Here is a 23750-nt window from a genome sequence, read left to right as displayed (position 1 = left end):
AAAGAGGGGGTCCTCCACCCAGGGGAAGTTTTTCTTACTTTCCAAGACGTGCAGGACACTTTCAAAGCAGGGCAGGGACACTTCCTTCGCTATGCCAAGCTGGAGAACAAGGTCATAGAGATTTGGTGCATCTACCAGGTGGTTCCACCAACTTCACAAACGTTGGACGGCTTAATCAGATGCGGAGAGAGTAGGCACCTCATTTCACTTTTTTTTATTAGGCCCTTAAAGAGGACTTATCCAGAACCTCCTCCCAGGGAAGGTCGGTATGGGAGGTGGAATTGAGGTTTCGGTTTGAGGATTTTGATCTTGCATGTGGTCTGGTAAAAGGGGTCTCCTGCAACAGGTTTAAACTGTTGCACTTTAATTTTCGCACGCACAGGACTCCTTTTAGGATTCATAGAATAGACCCCACAAGGGTAGAGAAATGTTTGTATTGCGAAGAGGAGAATGATGCCTTTCTACACATGCCATGGGGGAACCACTGGTATAGTTGTCCCACGCACACCTGGGGCATGTCTGCTGGGTATGGTGAAGAGATGCAGGAGACGCAAAACATCATACAAATTTCTGCAACTAGCATTGCTCCTGGGTAAGGATGGAGTGGCCACAGGCTGGATGGGATAACTGGTACAGAGCGTGGACTTGTGGGTCCGGGATGTTCTTGAACGGGGGACCACAAAGGAGCATCACATACATGTCTCCCGCACTGACGAGAGGGCACCAGAAGAGGTGGCAGGTTAGAATCAGCTGCTGGATGAGTTTAATAAATAAGGGACTGCGGACTCTGACCAGAGTGACAGGATGAATACAAATCTACAGGGTGTACATTGATGTTAGTTTAGGGAATCACCTAGTGCGAACTTCTGGATACATAGGTTGAGTCTGCTTGTTGACTTGGCGTATGCATTACTGTTTATTTTGTGCTGCATGCCATTTTCAGGGAGGCTAAACATGGTACATACCGACTGCAAATGATGATATGCACTGAATGTAACGTTTATTGTTCTGAAAAATGCAAAGAAAGTTTGTTTTTAAAAAAAAAGTATATTTATACTGTAAACCAGATATGATTGGTCATTTGCAGCATTTTCAGTTATCAGATGGTCTACCCCAGAAGTAGTTTATTCCTCTTGTTGGATATCTGAGGGTGACTGAAAATGGACCCATCTCGAGTGTATGGAACTTTAACTTTGTGTGTTACATTTCTGCTTGCTATTTAATGTAATGTGTTTATAAGGATCATAATGTCCAATAAATCATTATTGTTATATCACATGAGTTAAGAAGAGGTTTCTTAAGGAGCCCAATTATACAATTTGAGGTGAAAATAAGCCTCTATTAATGGGAGAAAGCACTTGAGTCTTATTTTGGCGGTACGTATGATCAGTTGAGAAGCGATGAATTTTAAGAAGCAGATTTTCCTCCTACTTCATTGAAAGATTTTAAAATATTGGGTCTTTGAAAGATGCAAATGAGGAGCACAATGATATCAGCAACCTAGCACCTGGGAAAAATGTCGGAAGCACAAATCAATACATGATCATTGCTACACCAATTATGTGTTGACACGGAAGTTACAATAGGCCTTATCCATACAATACAGAAGGTAAAACAGAGGTCTCTGCATGATGCATCAATGACCAAAAGGAACTGCTAGTAATAACCAGGGCCACGGGAATTATGCGGCATAAGAGGGCCAAATTTTGCGACAAGGTTGAGTAAAAAATGCGACAAGAAAAGGCAATTTATGCAGTATAATGCAGCACTTTTTGTAATAGGATTACTTCATTATTTTGTACTTTTTACACTTGTTAACATTGGCTGGGCATTAAGTGCACCTCATTAGTACCAGTTTAACCCCATGAGCGCTGGCCGCATTTTCGCACTGTGCGGGCGAAATAGAGAGTGGGTGGAGTTCGGATGGCCCCCGTGTTGAAAATGGCAATGTGTATGTACATAAGCGGCGTTCATTTTGTGTTCACTGTACCCCTTGTTGTAAGCAGAACGGAGATCGCTAAAACACTGACTGTCATCCCGCTAGCATAGACCCATGCACACACGTACACGACAGCCATTTTAGGTATCATGGTCTCCTTGTTCACGATCGATCGTCGTCACACTTCCCTGACCCTGCAAGCTTCCCCCAGGCACCCTGACCGCCCCCGCTCTCACATGTACAAGTCATGAGCACCTCCCCTCCCGCATGACTCTGTCTCTAGGGATCACACCCCGCGCCTGACCAACACCTCCTTTCCTTTCATGAATACCCCTCTTTGGATAAACCCTTTCTCTACGCTCGATTTTCCACACTGACCTTTTCTTTCATGAATATCTCTCCTTTGATGACCTCTTCTTCTGAACCTAATTGTTTGCACGGACCGCTGGTCATCCCTTAGCCCGAGGATACAGTTTATTGCCCACTACTGTATGCACTCGTCTCTCTTGAAAGAAGCCACTATTGATCATGGCCACCCCACCCCCTGAGATTCGATCAGGCACACACATTCCAATGGAATCAGCAGAACACTCAGCTGCGTGACAGCCCCCTCCTATTGCATGAAGGATAAGGGCCCCTACTGTAGCCACGTGTTGGAATACCTTCATACTACACAATGTATTGATTGTAATAAAAGGATGCCTGTGAGCCACGAACCTGTGTATAAAAGGCGAAGCCTCAGAGAAACTTGTTAGAGCACCTCCCGAAGACACTATGCGAGTGTCCCAAATGACATGCTCTCCTCATGAGTAATAAACTCTGTTCTTGTTTCCTGCCTTCAGCGCCCGTCTCTTTATTTGGTAATTATTCGAGATGGGAATTAAGAGTCGCCCTGCACCAGCAGCCTGGGCATCCGGTGCGTTATGGGCTGACTTTTCTACAATTGGCGTCCCAACGCGGGGTCCATCAGCGACATAAGGTCCGGTAAGAGAGGTCCAGACGATGGGGTGAACATCTAAATGATTGGAGTATACCTGCCTTGAGAGGGCCCTCGTCCGGCTGCCGATTGAATGAACTTCACCGATTCCGAACGGACCTCTCTCAAGTGACCTATTGTCCTGACTGGAATCCCACAGGAATGCTGCGGTAAAAACATGGAGAAAGAACGATCGGGCGCTGGAAAAAGGAAGGCGAAGAACTGTCCACATGGTCCGGTCCGGGTAAGGTCGTGACACACGACAAATTGCGAAATTGATTGATTGATTGTTTGAAAATACTAGTATTACTCACTTTATTGACTGTCTCTGAGAGATTCTCTATTTGCAAACAAGCACAGAGTCGCCATACTCTGTTTAGTCTTTGCAGATAGTGAAGGATAGGTAATGCAGACTTTTGTCCCCATTGTAATCCGTCATACCTATTTTTCTCCCCATTGATTGATTGTTTGAATCGAGCATTGAATTGTTCGAAGTTGGTTCTCTTAAGGATCTTCTCTGCCTGCAAACGGGGAACAATAAGAATATTCTCTCTCCCTTTGCACATAGTGAAGGGTAGGTAACGCAAACCTTTAACACGTCGTGCCTATTTCGTTCCTCATTGATTGATTGTTTGCCCAAACATTGACTGTTTGGGAATTGGTTCTTTTTGGAGGTATTCCCTGTTTGCAAATAAACGTAGGAAAATCTTTGCAAATAGTGAAAGGGTAGATAATGCGGACCTTTGTCCCCCGTTGAAATCTGTCATGCCTATCTACTCCCCACTGATTGATACGCCAGTTTCACCCGGACCATTTACTAGAGGTAGGTCATCTGGCCCGACCAGAGAGCACCCCTAGTGAAAAGGACATATGCAATAAATAACGAAGTGATCACTGTATCCTGTTAACAGAAACTTTAGCATGAAACAACCTGGAAAGAAAGGAATAGGAAAACGAAATCAGTAGGCCACTGATGAACTTTTTATTAAATAAACGAACAAGGAAACAATAACAATACTTAATGATAAAACCTATTAGTGTCCTAGAAGCAAGAAACGTTAGAAATAAGCCCGTAATAAGAAACCTGAAAACAGTAAGAGAAACCAAGCGTGACATTGCGACGGCCACAAGGCAACGAGGCTTCATCGCCCCTCACTGCCCCAAACATGTCTGTCCCACCGCCTGCCGCGCCCAATAACGGCAACCTGAGAAAGATACAAAGCAACAGACATCCGCCCCCATTCTGGAAACTTCCAAAGTGCAACAGGGTTGCGGCTACGCCCAGCCGGAAGCAACACATATAGGGCGGGTCCTGCTGCCAACCGTCGGCCGGAGATCATCACATAGGGTGTAGCCGGAGGAGAGGCCGAGGCCGAAGGGACCCGGCCAAGGGGACTGCTACGACAACCCTGGAGAGTTGCAGGGGGGGAATGTCTATGTCCTCGACCCTCCCCTCTCTCTCCCAGTCTGGACCAGCATCCATGGAGGGCCTGGGAGTGGAGAGGCCACTCAGGCGCCACTTCTTTCCTTTTTCTTCCATAATGGCAGCGACAACACTGGGGGGGGGGGATGTCTTGCACATGCCTCCGACCCCCCCCCTCGTCCTCATCGCCTGGTCCGGCCATAACAAATGTCGAGCGAGACGCCGTGGGGTGCGCTGGGAGGGAGAGACGGTGCGAACAAGCCTCTCCCGCCTCCCCAGGTGGAGGCTTCCCAGCTGCACCCTCAGCGCTCCAGGCGCCCGGGAAAGGGTTCTTCCACTGTAACGATGCTGCAACGCCTCGCCCGGCAGGGTGGAGCCCGTCCGCTCATTTGACCCTGCGATCGCCGGTAGCTGCCGAACTCTCAAAATGGCGGTCTACTTTACAAGAGCGGGCCCAGCAGGAAGGAATGGCCCGGTCACCTGTTGACTCCACCATCATAGTTCTCCACGACCTTGAAGATTCTAGAGGAGCCGCGGGAGTCCCCGACCCCCGCAGATATCCCCGATGGGGAATGACTGCCATGATTGCCCTCGGAACGACGGAAATGTAGCCGCAGGACGTCGGCGCTCCCATGCTGTCGCCAGCCTCAGTTTGAATGACTAGAATCCTGCAGACTACAGTTCGGATCAGTTCCGGTGAAAACACAGTATGACCCGGTAGAAAAAGATTGTTGCCTCCCTCCCCTTTTGACTGATGGTTCAGACCACCGATCCTTTCTTTTACCCTTTAACGGAACTTTTGGACTGCCAAAGGAAGCTCTGGGCCAACCACGAGTTAGTAGAGATTTAGACTATGCCTGGTTCTGCCTGACTGCACCCAAAATGGCGCCGATGCAAACGAAACTCTCAACTCCTTAATTGTACCCCGATTGCTCAGCCTTGATGTCATAGGATATGTATGAAGTTTTTTTAAACATATAGATTGATATAGGATGTGTACTGATTATGAGTTCGGACAATGGATTGATATAGGATGTATACTGTCAGCTCGGACAATGAATTGATATGAGATGGGTACGGGTTATATGTTCGGACAAAGAATTGATATTGGATGGGTACTGGTTATGTGTTCAGACGGTAAAATGACATCAGATGGGTATTAATTGAACATTCGGACAATGAATTGTTGTTAAGTTTGACGCATCATGATTATTGAAAATTGGAAGCCCAACACTTATGACACTCGCTCACACTGAAGTCTTGACATGATTTTGTTGCACTTGTCGCACTTTTAGATTATGAAATAAACGACCACCGACTCCATTAAAGTTTTCTGCTAATAAGTATCCCCACATATGACAGTTCCAGCCTGCTCCGTGGCCGGCCCACGAGGTTGTAGGCCCGTATTTATGCACCGACATTCTTATTAAAAGATTTTTGGGAAAAAACAAACGTAGTTGTCACGTGTGAATTAGTACGTTTCGAATAAATGACCACTGTTTAAGGATTAAAAAGTATAGTACGCAGAGATACTGCCAAAAATGAATGGTACAGGTTTTTGTTGTATGTACTTTGCACATTTTTGTACAGCTTAAAGCAACCGCTAAAAGACCCTGGAATTCAGCCTATACTTTATATGCTACCTGTATCAGAAAATTGTGCTAAGATGCCCCTAAGTCGCTCAAACGGAGTGCCATCTGGCCTTCCTACATATGATCCGTAATACCACACTTGGGTGACCTATGCTATCCACCGGCTTCCGATAATCATCTCTCGCACACTAAAAGGTTCATCTGGGCTTAAATGCCGAATTGGCAAGAACTGCGTTCCGGGGAGATAGACCGCGTATGTAGTAAGTAAAAGCCTTTTCGGGTTTATGCGCGCTGATGTATTCTTGAAAGCTGCCCCCGCCCCCTTCTTTTTCCCTCTTTTCTGCAGGTCACTTTGGAACATCGGTTAAAAATACGAAAAAAGAAAATGGTGATCTAACGGACAAAGAGACGGGAAAAAGGCGTTCGATTATGGTGCCCACGCACTCCGAATAATACAACCTAAACTAATGTGCACACATGATTAAACCCTCCACACTTAACTAAATAGGGAAAGTTTAAGGAAAATTCTGAGGTAAGGATTACACAAGTACCCTCCGACGGGAGGACTAGGGATATTGCCGACACTTAAAGACCTACTACCTCCTTTTCGCATCCTCATAGACAAGTAACTAAAAGCTGCCCCATTGTTCTCCAATTGACACCAACTGTTGTCTCAGCCTGGAAACACATTTGCTGAAATGACTCGAAAATACCGCCGTGAGCATTAGCCCGACCAGGTCAGTTCATGACCAATTGCCAACGGCGTAAGTGTGTACAATCAAAGCCACCAGTAAGGGCAGCCGACAAATAAAAGAGAAGAAAAAGGTAAACAAAAGAGCTTAGGATGACAAGGATGCACAGCATACAGAAAAGGATAATTTTGGCCAATAACTGTTTTATGTTTTGTCTTGGATTTTTGTGTATAATTCATGTACTGTCTTCCCCGTCTGAGTTTGTGTGTACGTGATGTATGGATCTACGTCATCCCTCCGTTTGTGTTTCCGTATTACTTAACCCCCGTTGTTCTATGTTGTGCGCGCACTGAATGGTCCATTATTGTACACGTCTCACTCTCTCTCTCTCTCTCTCCCGCTCTCTTTCTCTCTCCATGTCACACGTGTACTGAATGAACCACTTAGAGTGTGGTCTCTCTCTCTCTCTCTTTCTCTCTCCGTGTCACACGTGTACTGAATGAACCACTTAGAGTGCGTGCGGTCTCTCTCTCTCTCTCTCTCTCTCTCTCTCTCTCTCGCTCTCTCGCTCTCTCACTCTCTCGCTCTCTCACTCTCTCGCTCTCTCACTCTCTCGCTCTCTCGCTCTCTCACTCTCTCTCACTCTCTCTCACTCTCTCTCACTCTCTCTCACTCTCTCTCACTCTCTAAAGCCCCCCTGTTCCCTCCTTCCTTGTATGGTAACGTTGTGCCCCTCCCGGCACAACACCTAATTGGGCCTCCTCGAACACAAAGGTGTTTGGAAAAATTGACCGGAACTAAACGATTGTGACTCGCCATATTACTACCTCCCCTTTCCTGTAAAGCGATAGAACCCGAGTTGGTAATGAAGGAAAGGATAGGTAAGACGACGGATGTCCCCTAATCTGGCCTTCTATGGGGGGACTATAACGTCAATGGCCTTCTGTTTCTCAGTTCGCTAAAAATGCAATTCCCAATGCACAAATTACTTCGCTCCTCTGCCCTTGAGTACGAATGTCCAGAGTACCCCACTTCTCCCGATCGACCCCAGCTCCCTGTCCAAAGCGTCCCCGTTTCCCCCGATTAACCCCAGCTTCATGTCATCTACCCTCGAAAGCGAAATTGATGACCTTGATTAACGTTCACTCCCCAAGAAGAGCATGTTTTACGTCCACCCCCTCCCCCTTCTTCATGACGATAACGCCCCACTTACAAGAGTTAGCCGACCCCGAAGGGAGATGTAAGATTGTCGATGCTTGGGTTAAAAGGGAAGGGTGAGTCTCTACATAAGGACTCGACTTTGAGTTTGATATAATACACTGTGTATAAAGGTCCAATTTCTCTCCACGTACGTCACGAATGAGCGCCGAACAAGGTTATGAATTTCATAGCAATGCACTCCTACAGACTCCATAAATGACGACTTCTGACTGTGACCGATGAACTTATCCCCCACCTACATAGGATTGGGGACGGAATTGAGATGTATAAATGTCTTCTCCTGCCAGTTTTTCTAAAAACTTGTTTTCTACTCATTTAAAGATATAATAACCGGAGGAGAGGAGCTGGACGTGACGCACAGCCTGGCCACAGATCATGAAGCACATGCGACCGCAACCAAAGGTGGAGCCGCAGAGCAACGAGACGCGGGACGAGGCACAACTCTCAAACTCGGCAGATGAAAGAATGAAGGGCTACCTTGAAGCCCTCGACTTGCTGACCCACTCGTGCCTGAAGTCCCCGTCCCCTTTTGAGTCCGACTGATGGGCCTGCCTGCTCATTGTCCTTTGCTCCCTTGGTCTCGGTGTGTTCGAAGATCTGGCCCCACTCCGCCCTCTCTTCCCTCGATTATTCAACAAACTCTTTCATATAAACTTTTGACTATGGAGCATGAGGCACCCCTAAGAAAATGAGTTAGGAAACAGGACTGCGATCTAACAGCAGAGGACTGATCGCACCCTGCAACGCGTAAGGATGATTCCGAGCTAGACTTATAGCTCCACCGCCGGTGCTCAAAAGCGCCAACGAAAAGAAAACGGACTACCAGAGTCTACCAGTGGTGGCTCGTCGTTGAAAAATACATTTTCACTAAGACCCCCCCCTTCCTGAACTTTCTACCCACCCCTTGACTAGTTGTTTACATCGAATTACATTCCTCCCTCAATTTTTATTGCTTACAAAAATGTTTCACCGGTCACCCATGTATCTAGCTTTCCAAAGTACTGATAAGACCCGAAGGTATCAGATTACTCTTAATTAATGTCATCGGAGAAAAAGTCTGAACTTGATGCTGTAATGTTTCGGAACCTCTTTTCTTGACTCCGACTAAAATATTATGCCGATCTCTAGGATTGTATGAAGAACCCAACAAATGTAAATTAACATGTAGTGCATTCTGCCTATCGCATTAACTATGTAGAAACTGAACTTGCTTATGTAAAAAAGCAGCGACTGTTGAAAATGGCAATGTGTATGTACATAAGCGGCGTTCATTTTGTGTTCACTGTACCCCTTGTTGTAAGCAGAACGGAGATCGCTAAAACACTGACTGTGTCATCCCGCTAGCATAGTACTGGCAACTAAGGTTTTTTTTTGGGTATTCCAGAATTACAAGGCGCACGACCAGAGTGTCCGTAAAGTTACAGTTTGAAACAAAGGTATTCAATAGTTGATACAGGCAATGGGGCGAACGGTAAAACCTCACAACCGCTCCACTATGGACCAAGCTTGGTACATACTAGAACAAGAAGAAAACCACAATGCCCCTGCACTTGTACAGAAGTGTAATTAAGGTGTATGGTAACAACACTGTCAATTCGCTCAGTATGAGGGAAAAATTAGAACAACATCCAACTCATACAAGTAGCTCAATTGTCGGTAATCATTTTTCAGACAAAATAGGGAAAGAAGTTCAGGATGTAATCCGTTGTTGGTACGAAAGAGTTTCGTTTATTGTTCCTTTAGGTAGGCCTTGGACTCAGTCTGTTTCTAAGTGTTCTCCCTTTTCGAAAGGTGATTTGAGGGGTTGTAGGTATTATAGCTTCCAAGGTCGAATCATCTTTAAGCAGACCCCAATGTTTCGTCATGCTATGTCTCAGTGAGTGATGCATTGCGTTGAATTCAGTAATCAATCTCACTGTAGAGTCTTTTGCTAATGGTTGAGTTTTTGGTTTCAGCGTGTCTGGTCTTTTGATTTTGTGGAGTTTGTTCTTGGCCTGAGTGAGGATGCCTCTGGGGTATCCTCTTTTCTCAAATCTGCTTTCCATATCTTGTATGGTTATCTCAAGATTCTTATTGTCACTGCAATTCCTCTTGGCACGGAGGTATTCTCCAAAGGGAATTGATTTGATTTGGTGGTGAGGATGAAAGCTGTCTGCTCTTAGGATAGCGTTACAAGCTGTCGGTTTTCTGTATAATTTACTGTGTAGATTGTCTTTCTCTACATAGAACTCAAGGTCCAGGAACTCTATGTTTGTTTTACTTGATTTCATTGTGAACTTGATTTCCCAGTCGTTGTGATTGAGATGTTCAAAAAAGTCATTCAGAAGTTCCTCTGTCCCTGTCCATAGTAGAATACAGTCGTCTATATAGCGACCCCAAAACAAGATTGAATCAGTGTATATAGTGCCTTTCGGGCCCCAAATCTGGTCATCCTCGAAGGCACCCATAAACAGATTAGCAAAAGATGGGGAAAATTTTGAACCCATAGCCACTCCGCGTTTTTGCTGGTACCATTTTTTGTGAAAAATGAAAAAATTGTTGTCCAGGATGAGATTCATCATGGAGATCAGCATTTCTGTGTGCGCCCAAAGAGACGCCGGTCGTTTTGACAGAATTTGGGTAATTGCTTTTATACCCAAAGTTGGATTTATGCTGGTATAAAGTGCGACTACATCCATGGTGACTAATATGGTGTTGGGTTGCCATTCTAGGTCACCCAGAACACTAAGTATGTGTTTTGAGTCCTGTATGAAGGAGGGCAGGTTCTTCACCAGTGGGTTGAGAAACATGTCCACGTACTCTGCAAGTCTCTCGGTGGGACCTCCAATACCCGAGACAATTGGCCTTCCAGGAGGAAAAGGTAGATCCTTGTGGATTTTGGGTAGAGTGTAGAGCCACGGGTATGTGGGTTTGAGTACTTTGAGGTATAGGTACTCGTCGTCATTCAAAAGACCCTTCTCTTTCCAAGTTCGTAGGTGGTCATTGATGGTTATTGTCAGAGTGCCCATGGGGTTGTTGGTGATGGCTAAAACACTGACTGTGTCATCCCGCTAGCATAGACCCATGCACACACGTACACGACAGCCATTTTAGGTATCATGGTCTCCTTGTTCACGATCGATCGTCGTCACACTTCCCTGACCCTGCAAGCTTCCCCCATGCACCCTGACCGCCCCCGCTCTCACATGTACAAGTCATGAGCACCTCCCCTCCCGCATGACTGTCTCTAGGGATCACACCCCGCGCCTGACCAACACCTCCTTTCCTTTCATGAATACCCCTCTTTGGATAAACCCTTTCTCTACGCTCGATTTTCCACACTGACCTTTTCTTTCATGAATATCTCTCCTTTGATGACCTCTTCTTCTGAACCTAATTGTTTGCACGGACCGCTGGTCATCCCTTAGCCCGAGGATACAGTTTATTGCCCACTACTGTATGCACTCGTCTCTCTTGAAAGAAGCCACTATTGATCATGGCCACCCCACCCCCTGAGATTCGATCAGGCACACACATTCCAATGGAATCAGCAGAACACTCAGCTGCGTGACAGCCCCCTCCTATTGCATGAAGGATAAGGGCCCCTACTGTAGCCACGTGTTGGAATACCTTCATACTACACAATGTATGGATTGTAATAAAAGGATGCCTGTGTGCCACGAACCTGTGTATAAAAGGCGACGCCTCAGAGAAACTTGTTAGAGCACCTCCCGAAGACACTATGCGAGTGTCCCAAATGACATGCTCTCCTCATGAGTAATAAACTCTGTTCTTGTTTTCCTGCCTTCAGCGCCCGTCTCTTTATTTGGTAATTATTCGAGATGGGAATTAAGAGTCGCCCTGCACCAGCAGCCTGGGCATCCGGTGCGTTATGGGCTGACTTTTCTACACCCGGCCGTCAATAGCACACGCCCACACGCGTGACGGACGGGGGCCTTCCTCAGCACCGAAGGGGTAAATTTCCAAATCTGGCAATAAGCAACAGAAAGGTGTCCAGTCCACCTTTGCAAAGGGCCTTCCACTACGCAGTAACACATGCTGCTGTATTTTTAGTAATTTTTGAACCGCTTGAGCTAGAAACAAAATAATTTTTTGTTGAAATCTGCAGATGATGGATTATGTTGCAAATGTTGCAAATCTATAATTATGCACAAATTGCCACAGCCGCACAATTACATAATTCCAGTGGCCCTGACAAACACTGACAAGGCTGAATTCCATTGGTCATATTAGTTATATAGGACTACTAAAAATGTCTTAGTAATTGAAATTGCTAATAAAAAAATTGTAGAAGTGTCTGGCTCCCAGGTCCTGGGCACGTAAGTGATCAATGTAAGTAGGGTCCTGTAGTGAACGTAACTGACGGCATGATGCCAGCTGGAAGAGATGGTGGCGTCTACCACTGCACATCAAAGGGTTAACTGCTGGTAAAATGGTACAACAGGGTTATGGAAATGATGACCTAGTGCATTATCAAGAATTTCAACACAAGATAGTTTGCTTTGTACCTGCCATAGGGTATCAAATCAAATTTTTGTGTGGAGGTTTAAGACAATAAAAGACAGATGAGAACATATGACTTACATGAGGTCAGGGCGGCATTTGTGAACGATTGCACACAGTGCCAAGCCACTCTTCCATGACATGGTGAGGTCAGTCACATTTACACCCGCGTACCCTTCTGTCAATTTTTGACACCAGCCCAGCAACTTACTGGAACGGGCAACAGATTCTAGAAAAAAACAAACAGAAAGGGCTTCATACACTGAGAAAAGAAATAATTGGGTTTGTAAACTTAGAAAATCATTCAACTCTTTATTCTAAAGCTAAAGGATTTCTCCCACCATTAAAGCACTCATGCTCATACAGCACCCAAAGTAGTAAAATCTGTCAAAGGCAGCTGAAGCGCATTTACCCAGGAGACTTCACTATTTTTGTCAACTGGCCGACTAATCTTCTCTTGTGATCCAGTAGTCAATGATATGATAGAGCTACAACAGGTGAAGCAGATTTCACATGCTGCCATTGACTGAGGCACAAGGCATGGTTCACACTATGCATATAATGGCCTCCTTTCACAAAATTTACCAATACGATATGGAAATGTGCTCAATAGTGATAAGTAAGCACCAGACACATTGACTAGTGGGTCATTCATTGCACAAATCAAACAAAAGGTTGTTGTGTTATGAAAAAAGTACAGTTTTCCTATCAACATGAGCAATTAATTAATGATGCATTAACATTAGAAGTGCCGTAAAAACGGTTTGTAAAAAAAATACTCACCATTACGCCCCAGTCTGGGGGTTCTTGAATTTACTAGATTCTCCATCTCAACCTGAAAGTCTTTCAGTTCATTGGTATTATACAAGTGGCGCACCTGAAACCAAGCAAAACTAATTAAACAGGAGTTTATAATAGGTTTAAACAATGTCTTTCTTGATGCATCCCAACAATTCACATATCAAAACCTTTGGTAACGATTTGTTTGGTGGATGCAATTATCTATCTGCAGATTCCTCAACTTTGGAATATTGCAGGTGCCAGACTGGATCTGGTCATTTTTCAAAGCTCTCCCATAATGACAGAAGAGGCTAACTACAGATTGGTGCTAGAAGCAACACTGTTGTGACGTCACTGAAGACACAGCACCTATACTGGCAGCCTGCCAGCTGCCCATTCATTGTTTCTCACCAAAGTAGCGAAAAGAAAAACATCAATTCTCTAAGGACACAGAGCAGAAATTCAACATGGCCGACAACCATTCTTCAAGATGGGGAAGAGGGTGAGATAAGTGAGAAATCGCCAGGTAGAAAAGAGTACCCATCTTCTTAAGGACACTGCTATCTGCAGGTTCTTCTGCCTTCAAAAAGATTAACAAGCATGCAGATCTGGGAGGGGGGGAGAGAGTGTACTCACACTGTATGTGTGCACGCATAGCACATCTTGATTCATAAAATACTCTACCTTAATGAAGTTCTTTTCTTGGTGGCTTTACCCTTCTTACTATGTGCCTATTTCTAAATCCAGCCTATGTGACCTTTCCTCCTCCTCAGTGGGATATGGGGGAGCCTGAAAAGAAGTTAGGGTAATGGACTGATGCAAGATGTAAGCGTGACCTCCTTGACCATCTTGGCTAGGAAAGCAGCTCTGGTTTCAAAGAACTTGTTGAGAAAGAAACAAAAGAAAGGACATAAGTTCAGGGCTTGCAATTCACTGATGCTTGTCACGAAATCAATTGCAAAAAAAACATTCCGAAAGTCAATAGTTTGTTGACCACTATGAAGGGGCTCAAACGGAAATCCCATTAAAAACATCAAAACAAAATGCGGCATGACAAAAGGAGTGGGAAGGTACATGTTTGTGAAGCGCTTCAGAAAGTGTAACACAATCCGAGCCGTAAACAGTGTTGGTTGGGACACAAAAATGCTGACAAGGCTACCACATATCCTTTGACAGTTCCTACAACACAGCTACGCAGAGCTAGTGTGTGTAAATCTGAGGCTGTCCAATAACCCGGCCTTCAAAGGGTCCACAGTATTCTCAGCAAACCAAAAGACAAGCACTGTTCCACCTTCCATAGTACACTGTTTTGGTGGAGTCCCATCAAGCAGAGAGCATAACTCCTACCATCTCCAGTGCCAGCTGGAAAGGTGGTGACTCTGCTCAATCCTTAGGCATGAAGAAGTATGCTTTCGAGTTTGGTATCAAATTCTTATGATTAAGGCTCTATTTCCAGTACCGCTGCTCCTAATAAACTGGTATTACAATATATTTACAGCATCAAAGCGGCCAAAAAGGAATACTTCACCAAAGCTATAGATGAAGCCCAACAAAAACAACAAACCGTCTTCTCCATAGTCAAGTCCTTTACCCATCCCAAAGCTCTCCTACCTGAAATTCCCCCATCCCAAACCCTATGCAATCAAATCGCCGATTTTTTCATAGATAAAATTGCCAACATTCAGAAGGATTTCCCCCAACCTCTAATCACTACCCATGAAGCCGTTATAAATCCATTCACCCTGGGCAGCTTCTCACCAGTCTCCCTCCAACAAACTCAGAAGGCAATCCTGGCCTGTAAATCGGGAGCTCCTACGGACTCATGCCCTCCTAGCATTCTTCACCACCTTATCGAGGCTGTAAATCCCACAATTAATGCCATCATTAATGAATCTCTTGGCTCAGGTATTGTACCCGATGACTGGAAAAAGGCCATTATAAAGCCCCTAATGAAGAAGCAGAACAAACCCCCTACTGACCTTACTAATATGCGTCCGATTTCTTTATTACCTGCTCTAGGTAAAATCACGGAGCAATTAGTTTATGGGGAGTTAAAAACCTTTGTAGAGAACAACCATATTCTGCACCCACAACAATCAGGGTTTCGCCCCGGCCACTCCACCGAAACTGCCTTGATAGAATTATCGGACTCTATTAAGTTCTTGCAGGATGAGGGGAGACAGGTTGTACTCATCCTGCTCGACCTCACAGCAACGTTCGACACCATCTCGCACGCCATTCTCATTAATAGAATGCGCGAGATTGGTGTGGCAAACACAGTGTTGACATGGATAACTTCGTTCCTGTCCAACAGATCCCAAACGATATCACTAGGCCCTTACCTATCCAGCGAAAGATCAATCACATCAGGAGTCCCCCAGGGGTCCATACTTAGTCCTCTCTTTTTTAACATTTACATGGCCCCCCTCCTTGCAGTGATAGAATCTCACGGAATCCTCGTCACATCGTACGCTGATGACACTCAGCTTGTCGTCACCATTGACAAAAAATGTACGGACGCAGACCTTAGATTCCAGAACTGTCTTTCTGAGGTCTTCTTATGGCTGAACAAAAATCATCTTAGATGCAACAGCGCTAAGACTGAAATAATACCCCTAGGGAAAGATATGTCCTTTTGCCCAAAAGACTGGTGGCCTAAAATTCTGAAGCCCCTCCGAGCGCTGTCTCCTCGGCACGTAATCTTGGCGTTCAATTTGACGCATCCCTTACCTTCGATGATCACGTCCGCATTACTGCAGGATGAAGTTTTAGCCTTATTAGATCACTGAAGAAATTCTTTGACTTTCTCCCCATTGCAGCCAGAAAATCAGTCGCGGTTGCTTTAATTCTTTCCCGACTTGACTATTGCAATGGACTAATGGCAGGAGTGAAGAAGTCTACCCTCAGGAAACTACAAAGTGTTCAACACGCCGCGGCTAGACTCGTGCTTAAACTCCCCAGAGGGTCTTCTGCCTCAGCAGCCCTTAACGCTCTTCACTGGTTACCACTCCACAAAAGAATTTTGTTTAAACTTCTGCTCACTGTTTTTAAAGCCACTAGAAAAACAGGCCCCCTCTACTTTATCAAGCGTTCCATGCATTACAATCCCACACGCTGCCTAAGATCCTCAGGAACAAATCTTGTCATAATTCCAAGATTCAAGTTAAAAACCAGGGGGGGGGAAACTTTCTCTTTCCTAGCTTCCAGAGCCTGGAACAGCCTCCCTGTTAATCTCAGGTTAGTCGAAACTGAGAGCCATTTCAGGAAACTTCTGAAAACCTGGGTGTTTCAGCTATCCGATACCTCGGTTCTAGCAGCTATATGATCCTTCTTATCACTACGTTCCTCTCTTCTGTATGCTCAGCGCCAAGATGCTCCTTCCGGAGCGATAGCCGCGCTATACAAATTCCCATAAATATCAAATATCAAATATAAAATATTTGATGCAAATTCCACCACTGTTATCGAGAAATTACAGGACAAGATTGTTAAAGTGAGTAATAAGCATTTCTCCCTTTTTATTGTATGGATAGGCGATTTTAACTGTGTATTGTGTAAATTTAGTGGGACAAGAGCTTGTGGCATGCTGGATTCAAGTGATCAGCCATTGGCTCACTTCACTCATACAAAACAGGGGGATGCTCTAAACAACATTGTCATGATGCATGAACTCTGTTTCCTGGACATGCCCAGTTTTTCTAGACCTATGGGTATACATACCCACCTTTCAAGGATCAAGGGGCGCGACGAGTACAATTGATTTTGCTCTGGTCTCCCTCAGGTTTGCCCATCTTATTAAGGATTTCCAGGTCGATGTAAATCCCGCCAGCGATCACAACCCCCTAATAGTGAGTTTTAACCCCGTAGTTGGGAGTAGTCAAACCCTGGAACAACCAATAATATATAGCCAGAACCAGGGAGTAGCTCTGAAGTGGGACAAGGTAAATGTGGGGCAACTGGAGTTGGATATTTTTAAGGAAAATAAGGCGGGTATAGAAGCTTGTCTGACGCCAACAAATGAACCAGATGTAATAATTAGAAATTTTGAAGAACTCTTAGGTAATGTGGCTACACACCTCCAAAAAACTGTGAGGGGGAAAATAGTAAGTGGACCCAAATGGTTCGATGGAGAGTGTTCTGCTGCACAATCAAGTTTAAAAAAGGCTTTACATCAGGTACCCCGAGACGTCGACCTTGTCAGGAAATCTAGGAAAAAGTATAGAGCCGCAATTGATAGGCGAAAATCGGAATTAAGGGCCATAGCCTGGGAAGATCTCGGAAAAGCGGCAGAATTGAGGGACAGTAGACTTTTCTGGGAAATAATAAACCAACCTTTTTTAAAGAATGGGGACAAGGGCAATATATTAGTGAACATTCCGGAGGAGACCTGGGTGTTACACTATGGGAAAATCTTTAACCCAAACGAGGTGCTGCTGGCTACTGATGATGGGGTTGGAGATTTTAATCTGATGTCAGCTAAAGAACTTAGCCTCTCTATTACCTTGTCGGAGATAGAGGTTGCCTTGAGGATGGGCATTCCATTGAAGGCTCCCGGGCCGGATTCAGTACCTTTAGATCTCTTTAAACACAACCCGGAGGTCTGGGCACCATTGCTATTAATTTTTTTTAGAGCAATTGTGGTGGGGCGTATCCCAATCTCGTGGCATGAGGCGGTAGTAGTACCGATTTTTTAAAAGGGCGATAAGGGTGACCCTTGCTGCCACCGGCCGATATCCTTACTAGATGCCTCGTGTAAATTGATGGGAAGAGTGATATTAGCACGCCTTGAAGTTTGGGCAGAATCCGCAGGTTTCATAGTGGACTCACAGTACGGGTTTAGGAAAGGTAAGGGAATCACTGAGCAGTGTCTCAATCTGCCATTAATTATGGGCAAGTACATGGGGGCCAAGCATAGTTGTTTTCACTTGGCCTTCATGGACTTGTCCAGTGCCTTTGACACTGTATGTAGGGGTAAGTTGTGGCAAATGATGGAAAACATGGAGTTTGAAGAATCATTAGTGACCCTGCTTCGTAGACTCCACGCTGCCACCTCAGTGAAAATTAGATATGATCCAGGAGGTGAGAAGACAAATCTAATTCCATCCACCGAAGGTGTTCGCCAGGGTTGTATTCTGGCTCCATTCTTATTCCTGGTGTACACCAACGGTTAGAAAGATTTCTGCTTGATAGCGGAGCCGACTTCCCCCAAGCAAATGGTAAAAGGATACCGATGTTGTCCTATGCAGACGACACGGTCCTAATGACCCTTACTTCTAAATGGTATGCAGACTACCTTCGCTGCCTTTGAGGCCTTTATGGGTAGTTTAGACCTCAAGGTTAATTTTGCTAAATGGTTTGCTATGACCTGCGGCCCGAAAGGTGTAAAATCTCGTAGGTACATGGTAAGGGACTCTATTATTGCAAAAGTTGACCATTTTAACTATCTTGGCAACCTTTTTAATAAAAAGTTAAACTGGGACCCTTTAATATCAGTCAGGGTACAAAAAGTTACACAATTGGTCAAGGCTCTGTTTCGCTTCGCTAGCAAATTGGGGCAAAAAACGATTAGAGAATTAATAACTTTATATAAAGCTAAATGTCTCTCTGCCGCCGTATACGGGGCAGGTGTATGGGGGACTCAGAAATGTGATAAAATACAAGTCATGGAAAACAAATTTTTTAAACGGTTGTTATGTGTCCCACCAGGTACCTCTAATAACTTCTGTCATGGGGAGGTGGGCATTGCTTTTGAGTGTGACATTATTCATTTGTCGCCTTTGTTGTTATGGTCTAAAGTTTGGCAGTCAGAAGAGTTAAAATTAACAAAGGAAATCTTGTATGACTGCCTTAAACTTGATCTTTCCATGAATATTCCGTGGCTTCGTTATGTCAGGGACACTTAATATAATCGGGTTAGGGCAAATGTTTAAAGTCCAGATATGGCTGGTAAGGATTATAAGTTAATTATCCAAAAAGCTTATTATTTCAGCCGAGGCACTCTGAGAAATGGTGAGAACGCAGTATATAGGAAGTACGAGCTGCATCAGCAGTTCTACTTATACACACACTCAATGGCGTTTTTTCTTGACAAGATTTCCAATAAATTCTTTACATTATCTCTTTGCTTTCCCAAAACAAGGGGGGTGGTGTGAGAGGCTACCCCCTTGCCCTTGTAATAATAGGGTCTCACAAAGCACTTTGCATCTTATTATTTTTTGTGCATTGTACAAGGATGCAAGAAACAGGTTTATCAAGCCTGTTCTGTTAAGCCTTGGATCACGTTACTACAAAGAAGGCTATGAGTACCTTTTGTCCTTGTCAACTCCAGAGATTTGTAGTGCTGTGCTTAGCTTTATTCGAGTGTCTCTTGACATTAGAAACAAATATGAATCTTCATAAAAATGATAACTGTTTAGCTAAGAATATGGTGTGGACTTAAGATTGTAATGCACTCTATGAAAAGTTTTATAGATGTGCCTTGACTGTTTTGAACTTCTTGTAATTTTAAATTGTAAAATGAATTATGGATTTTTAATCAATCATGTATTTTTGTATAATTAAGTGAGGTTTGAATCTGTGTATACTTTTGTGATTCCCTTGTTGAATCGAATAAAGTTATTCGAACGAGTTTGGAGTGCAGAATCATCTCCTTTTATAGGAGAGAATGGCTGTCATGTCCAGTATGAGAGAAAGACAGGAGATGTGGCACTGGCAAAAGAGCAGGAGGTCTGCGTACCAAACACTTCTCTACCAATCCGGGAAAATGAGGGGGGTTTGGGCCCTTGGTAAATCTTTCACATAACACAGGACTATCAATTGGTAGTGTGTGGACCACACCACAAAACCCAAGTACCTCCTTTGCAACTGCATGATCAGTATAAAGAAATACACGTCCTGCAAATCTAGGGACACCATTCAGTCTCCTGCTTCCAGAGTCAAAAGAACCTGATCCAGGGTCAGCATTTTGAATTGCGCCTTGTTGAGAAGAGATTCAAGATCCTGACGTCTAGGATCGGGTAAAGTCTGCCATCTTTCTTGGGAACGGGGATGTGCAGACAAAAGAATCACAGTTTAATTTTGTGCTACAGCACCAATTCCACCACAGTTTTTTATAGCAGGGCTGTCACCTGTTGTAAAATGTGGAAGGGGACAAGAACAGCAAGGTGGAATGTGGGAAGAGACCTTGCTGAATGGGTAGGGCATGTCACTTTCTACATTTTGAAGAACCGGCTGGACCGAAGGTATGGCCTTCCAGACTTGTAGAAATGAGGACAACCGATCTCTTGTGAACAGACAAAGGTCAATTAGAGAGGCTTCCACGGTGGAGCAGGAGGTGGCCTATTGGATTCCACGGACTCTGCCTTTCCATGCCTAAGAAGCAGACTCTGGGATTGCGGTTGGGGCTACTGTGGCTTGCATTGGCGAAAATGTTTCACATGCAAATCCTCAAACTGACAGTAATCATGGTGAAAGGTCAAAGACTTAAGGTGCATGATGTTACCCTGCTGGTTTAAAAATGCTCCAAGGTAAAATCAGCCTTATCCCCCAAATAGCCTGGAAACATCCAAAGGTAGGTCCATGAGAGTGGACTGGACATTTGGGGAGAAACCAAGCGTCCTAAACCAGGCATGTTGTCTGAAAGTCACTGACAAACCCATGACCCTTCCTTCGAAGGCAGTTTCGAAACCTGACTGGATGATTTGACATCAAGCCATCTGCTAATCTCTGCATCATATCAGAGAAGTGTCCCTGTAGAGGATCTGGAAGGTTTGTAACAACTAGACTTGCCATACATGTTGAACGACTTCAAGGTTAAACTCCCTGTGGAGAAAACTTTCATACCTACAGCCTCCAGATTTTTTGATTCCAGGTCTTCTGAAGCTATAGAGAAAGCTCTAGGAGAGGACAGGATGATCAAGTCCAAAGCGCCAAGCTATTAAGAGATAGATGTGTTGAGAGAAAGCTAGAGTTATCTGCAGCAGGACGATAGAGCCTGGCTATTACCCAACTAACCACCAGAGAAAATGATGGTCTATTCCAGGCAGTCAGAACAGGGTCTAGCATGGTTTCATCAAATGGTAAAAGAGGTTCAGCTGCCTGTGTCAAAGACTATGAATAAGTTAGTCTTGGTCTCAACGGAGGAAAGAGGCAGCTAAAAAACCTCAGCTGTTGCTCAACCACTGAGGTGAATGAGCTCACTTCTGGTGAGAGTGGTCATAATGGATTCAGCATCTCTAACGCCGAAGATGTGTCTATGCCACTGGCCTTACCCAGACTGATATTCATTTGAGTTCCGAGCAAATAGTGGGATAGCTTCATATCGTCTTCAATTCTTGGTTTGTTTAAAGTTTCAGAATCCCGCAAAAAACAACAAACAAAAAAACCTGTAGTGTCTACCTACAAGATGCACATGCCTGCTGCTCTCTATTCTGTTACTCCCCTAGGTGAACCTGGGCCTCCCTCCTGGATCTTAGCGGCATTACCTTAGGCTCCAGATGAGGATTCCTGTCCTTGGAGATGGACTTTGGGATCGCAGTAATTGGTGCGGAAGGAGGAGCAAGTGCCTGTGGCACAAACAGCAGTATTGGTGGTGATGAAATCAAAGGCAATGCTGTAGGGAACAAATGTTGCAAAAGGGGAAAAAGGGCACTAAAGGAACTCCTTGGGGAGGGGACAAGGATGGCGCCATAGTTCTCCTTAAAATCGCAAACATAGTGTTAAAAAAGATCAAGATCTGTGCTTGAATCTCCAGATAGGCCTGTGAGACTCTAGGTCCTGAATTCATCCTGCATCAGGGCTAGAGGAAGTTATAGTTTCTTACCTGTAACTCCCGTTCTCTTGTAGGGATAGTTCTGTGATAAGTCATAAGCACTTGAATAGTCCCGCCCATATGCCAGGACCCCGGAGCATTTCCTTAGATACATCTTCTAAAGTGGATATTTTTCGCCTTTCTTCAGGAAGGCCTGAAAAGACACTTAAGAGAGAGAAAAGATAATAATGCAGCCTAACTAACTAGGCTGCACTGGCCACTGCTTCATCTTGAAGTGAAAAAAGATAGCCAGGAAACTTATATTTTGCAATTTTTATAGAGTTTAACACACAGAGAAAACTACCCTTCACAAAACTAATTTTTTCATGATAGATGAAAGGGCTGGCCAGAGTAGCCTCATAGGATGCAATTATAGGTCTAAAAATAGAAGCTGTGCCTTTAAGAATCTCCATAGACCACCAGCATCCCATGATGCACAGCCAGCGGCAGTTACTTCAGGTTCTTTTTGAAGGCGTAGAGAAGTGAATGCCTATTCTATGTCATGAATATGTCTGACTATTCCACCGAGGAGGAGGGAGGGTTGCTTATGACTTATCACGGCAATACCCCTACAAGCGAACTGGAGTTACAAGTAAAACTATTCCTTCTCTTGTAGGAGATTCCTGTGTATAGTCATAAGCACTTGAATAGACTAGCAAGCCCATCCCTATAAAAACGATGTGGAAGAGACAGAGAATTGACATGCCAGTTTAAGCAAACAGGTTCCGAAGGGAAGCCTGTCCAACTTGAGCATCTGCCTTGGCATCAGAGTCCAGGAAGTAGTGTTTTGTGAATGTATTGACTGACTTCCAGGTGGCAGGATTACAAATCTCGGAAATGGGTATATTACGAAGCAAGGCCGCAATAGCTGCCTTTCCTCTGGTAGAGTGAGCCCTAGGCTTACAAACTAGAGTTTTGTTGGCTTTCTGGTAACAAGAGTAAAATACTGGAAACAATCCATCTGGAGATGGATCGCTTGGAGGTCGCTAGACCTGTACGGAGAGAGCCATAGTTTACAAATAACTGACCTGATTCCCCTAGATTTTTAGTTTTGTCCAAATAGAACTTCATAACCTTTCTAACATCCAGGGAATAAGGTGATCTCTCAGCTGGAGAAGAAGGATGCTGGAAAATATAGGCAAGTAAATAGTTTGATTCACATGAAAGTCCGAAATTACAGTAGGAAGGAATTTCGGATCAGTCCTCATGACCACTTTAGATGTATGGAAAACGGTGTATGGTTCTTGACAGCAAAGTTCCTGGATTTCGCTTACCATGCTGGTGGAAGTGATAGCCACAAGCAAAGCGGTCTTCCAAGACAGAAGCTGAAGAGTAGCCTTATGAATGGGTTGAAAGGGTTCTTGCATTAGCCGAGAAAGAACCACGTTAAACTCCCCAGGAGGAGAAGGACTTCTAATGGGAGGAAAAACTTTCTTCAAACCTTCGAAGAAATCGCTAATGACAGGAATTCTGAAAAAGGAAGTTTGTGAGGGGAATTTCCTGTAAGTAGTCCGAGCTGCCAGGTGAACCTTAATGGAAAAAAATTGAAGGCCATATTGTGCTAGATGAAGCAAGTATGGAAGGATAACATCTTCCTGGCAAGAAGTAGGATCCTAATTCTTTGATGAACTCCAGCTTCAGAATCTCTTCCATTTATACGCATAAGCGGAGCGTGTGGATGGCTGCTTAGCTTCCTTAAGGATGTCCATGCAGTCCTGAAGTAAGTTTAAGTGCCCATACTGCACTAACTCAGGAACAATGCTGCCAAATTCAAGTATAAGAGGTTGAACTGCACCATCTGTCCTCTCAATTTCG

General features: G+C 44.5%; 1 protein-coding gene across 27 annotated transcripts in view; it reads right to left on the bottom strand.

Moving 5' to 3' along the window:
* The window catches only part of MICAL3 (microtubule associated monooxygenase, calponin and LIM domain containing 3), a 2019125-nt gene that overhangs the window by 1264966 nt on the left and 730409 nt on the right, over positions 1 to 23750 (bottom strand). For all 27 annotated transcript variants that reach the window (XR_013606836.1, XM_078673602.1, XM_078673604.1 and 24 more), the window contains 2 exons: positions 13130 to 13223; positions 12428 to 12575 (listed from right to left, as the gene is read on the bottom strand). Coding sequence is in view for 26 of the 27 variants with exons in the window: in XM_078673602.1 (XP_078529728.1) it covers positions 12428 to 12575; positions 13130 to 13223 (242 nt within the window). In the remaining variant the exon portion in view is untranslated. The remainder of the gene's footprint in view (positions 1 to 12427; positions 12576 to 13129; positions 13224 to 23750) is intronic.

This window comes from Lissotriton helveticus, chromosome 1_1 (assembly GCF_964261635.1).
Source record: "Lissotriton helveticus chromosome 1_1, aLisHel1.1, whole genome shotgun sequence".
NCBI classification, from domain to species: Eukaryota; Metazoa; Chordata; class Amphibia; order Caudata; family Salamandridae; genus Lissotriton; species Lissotriton helveticus.
This window is presented reverse-complemented; position numbering and strand designations above follow the sequence as displayed.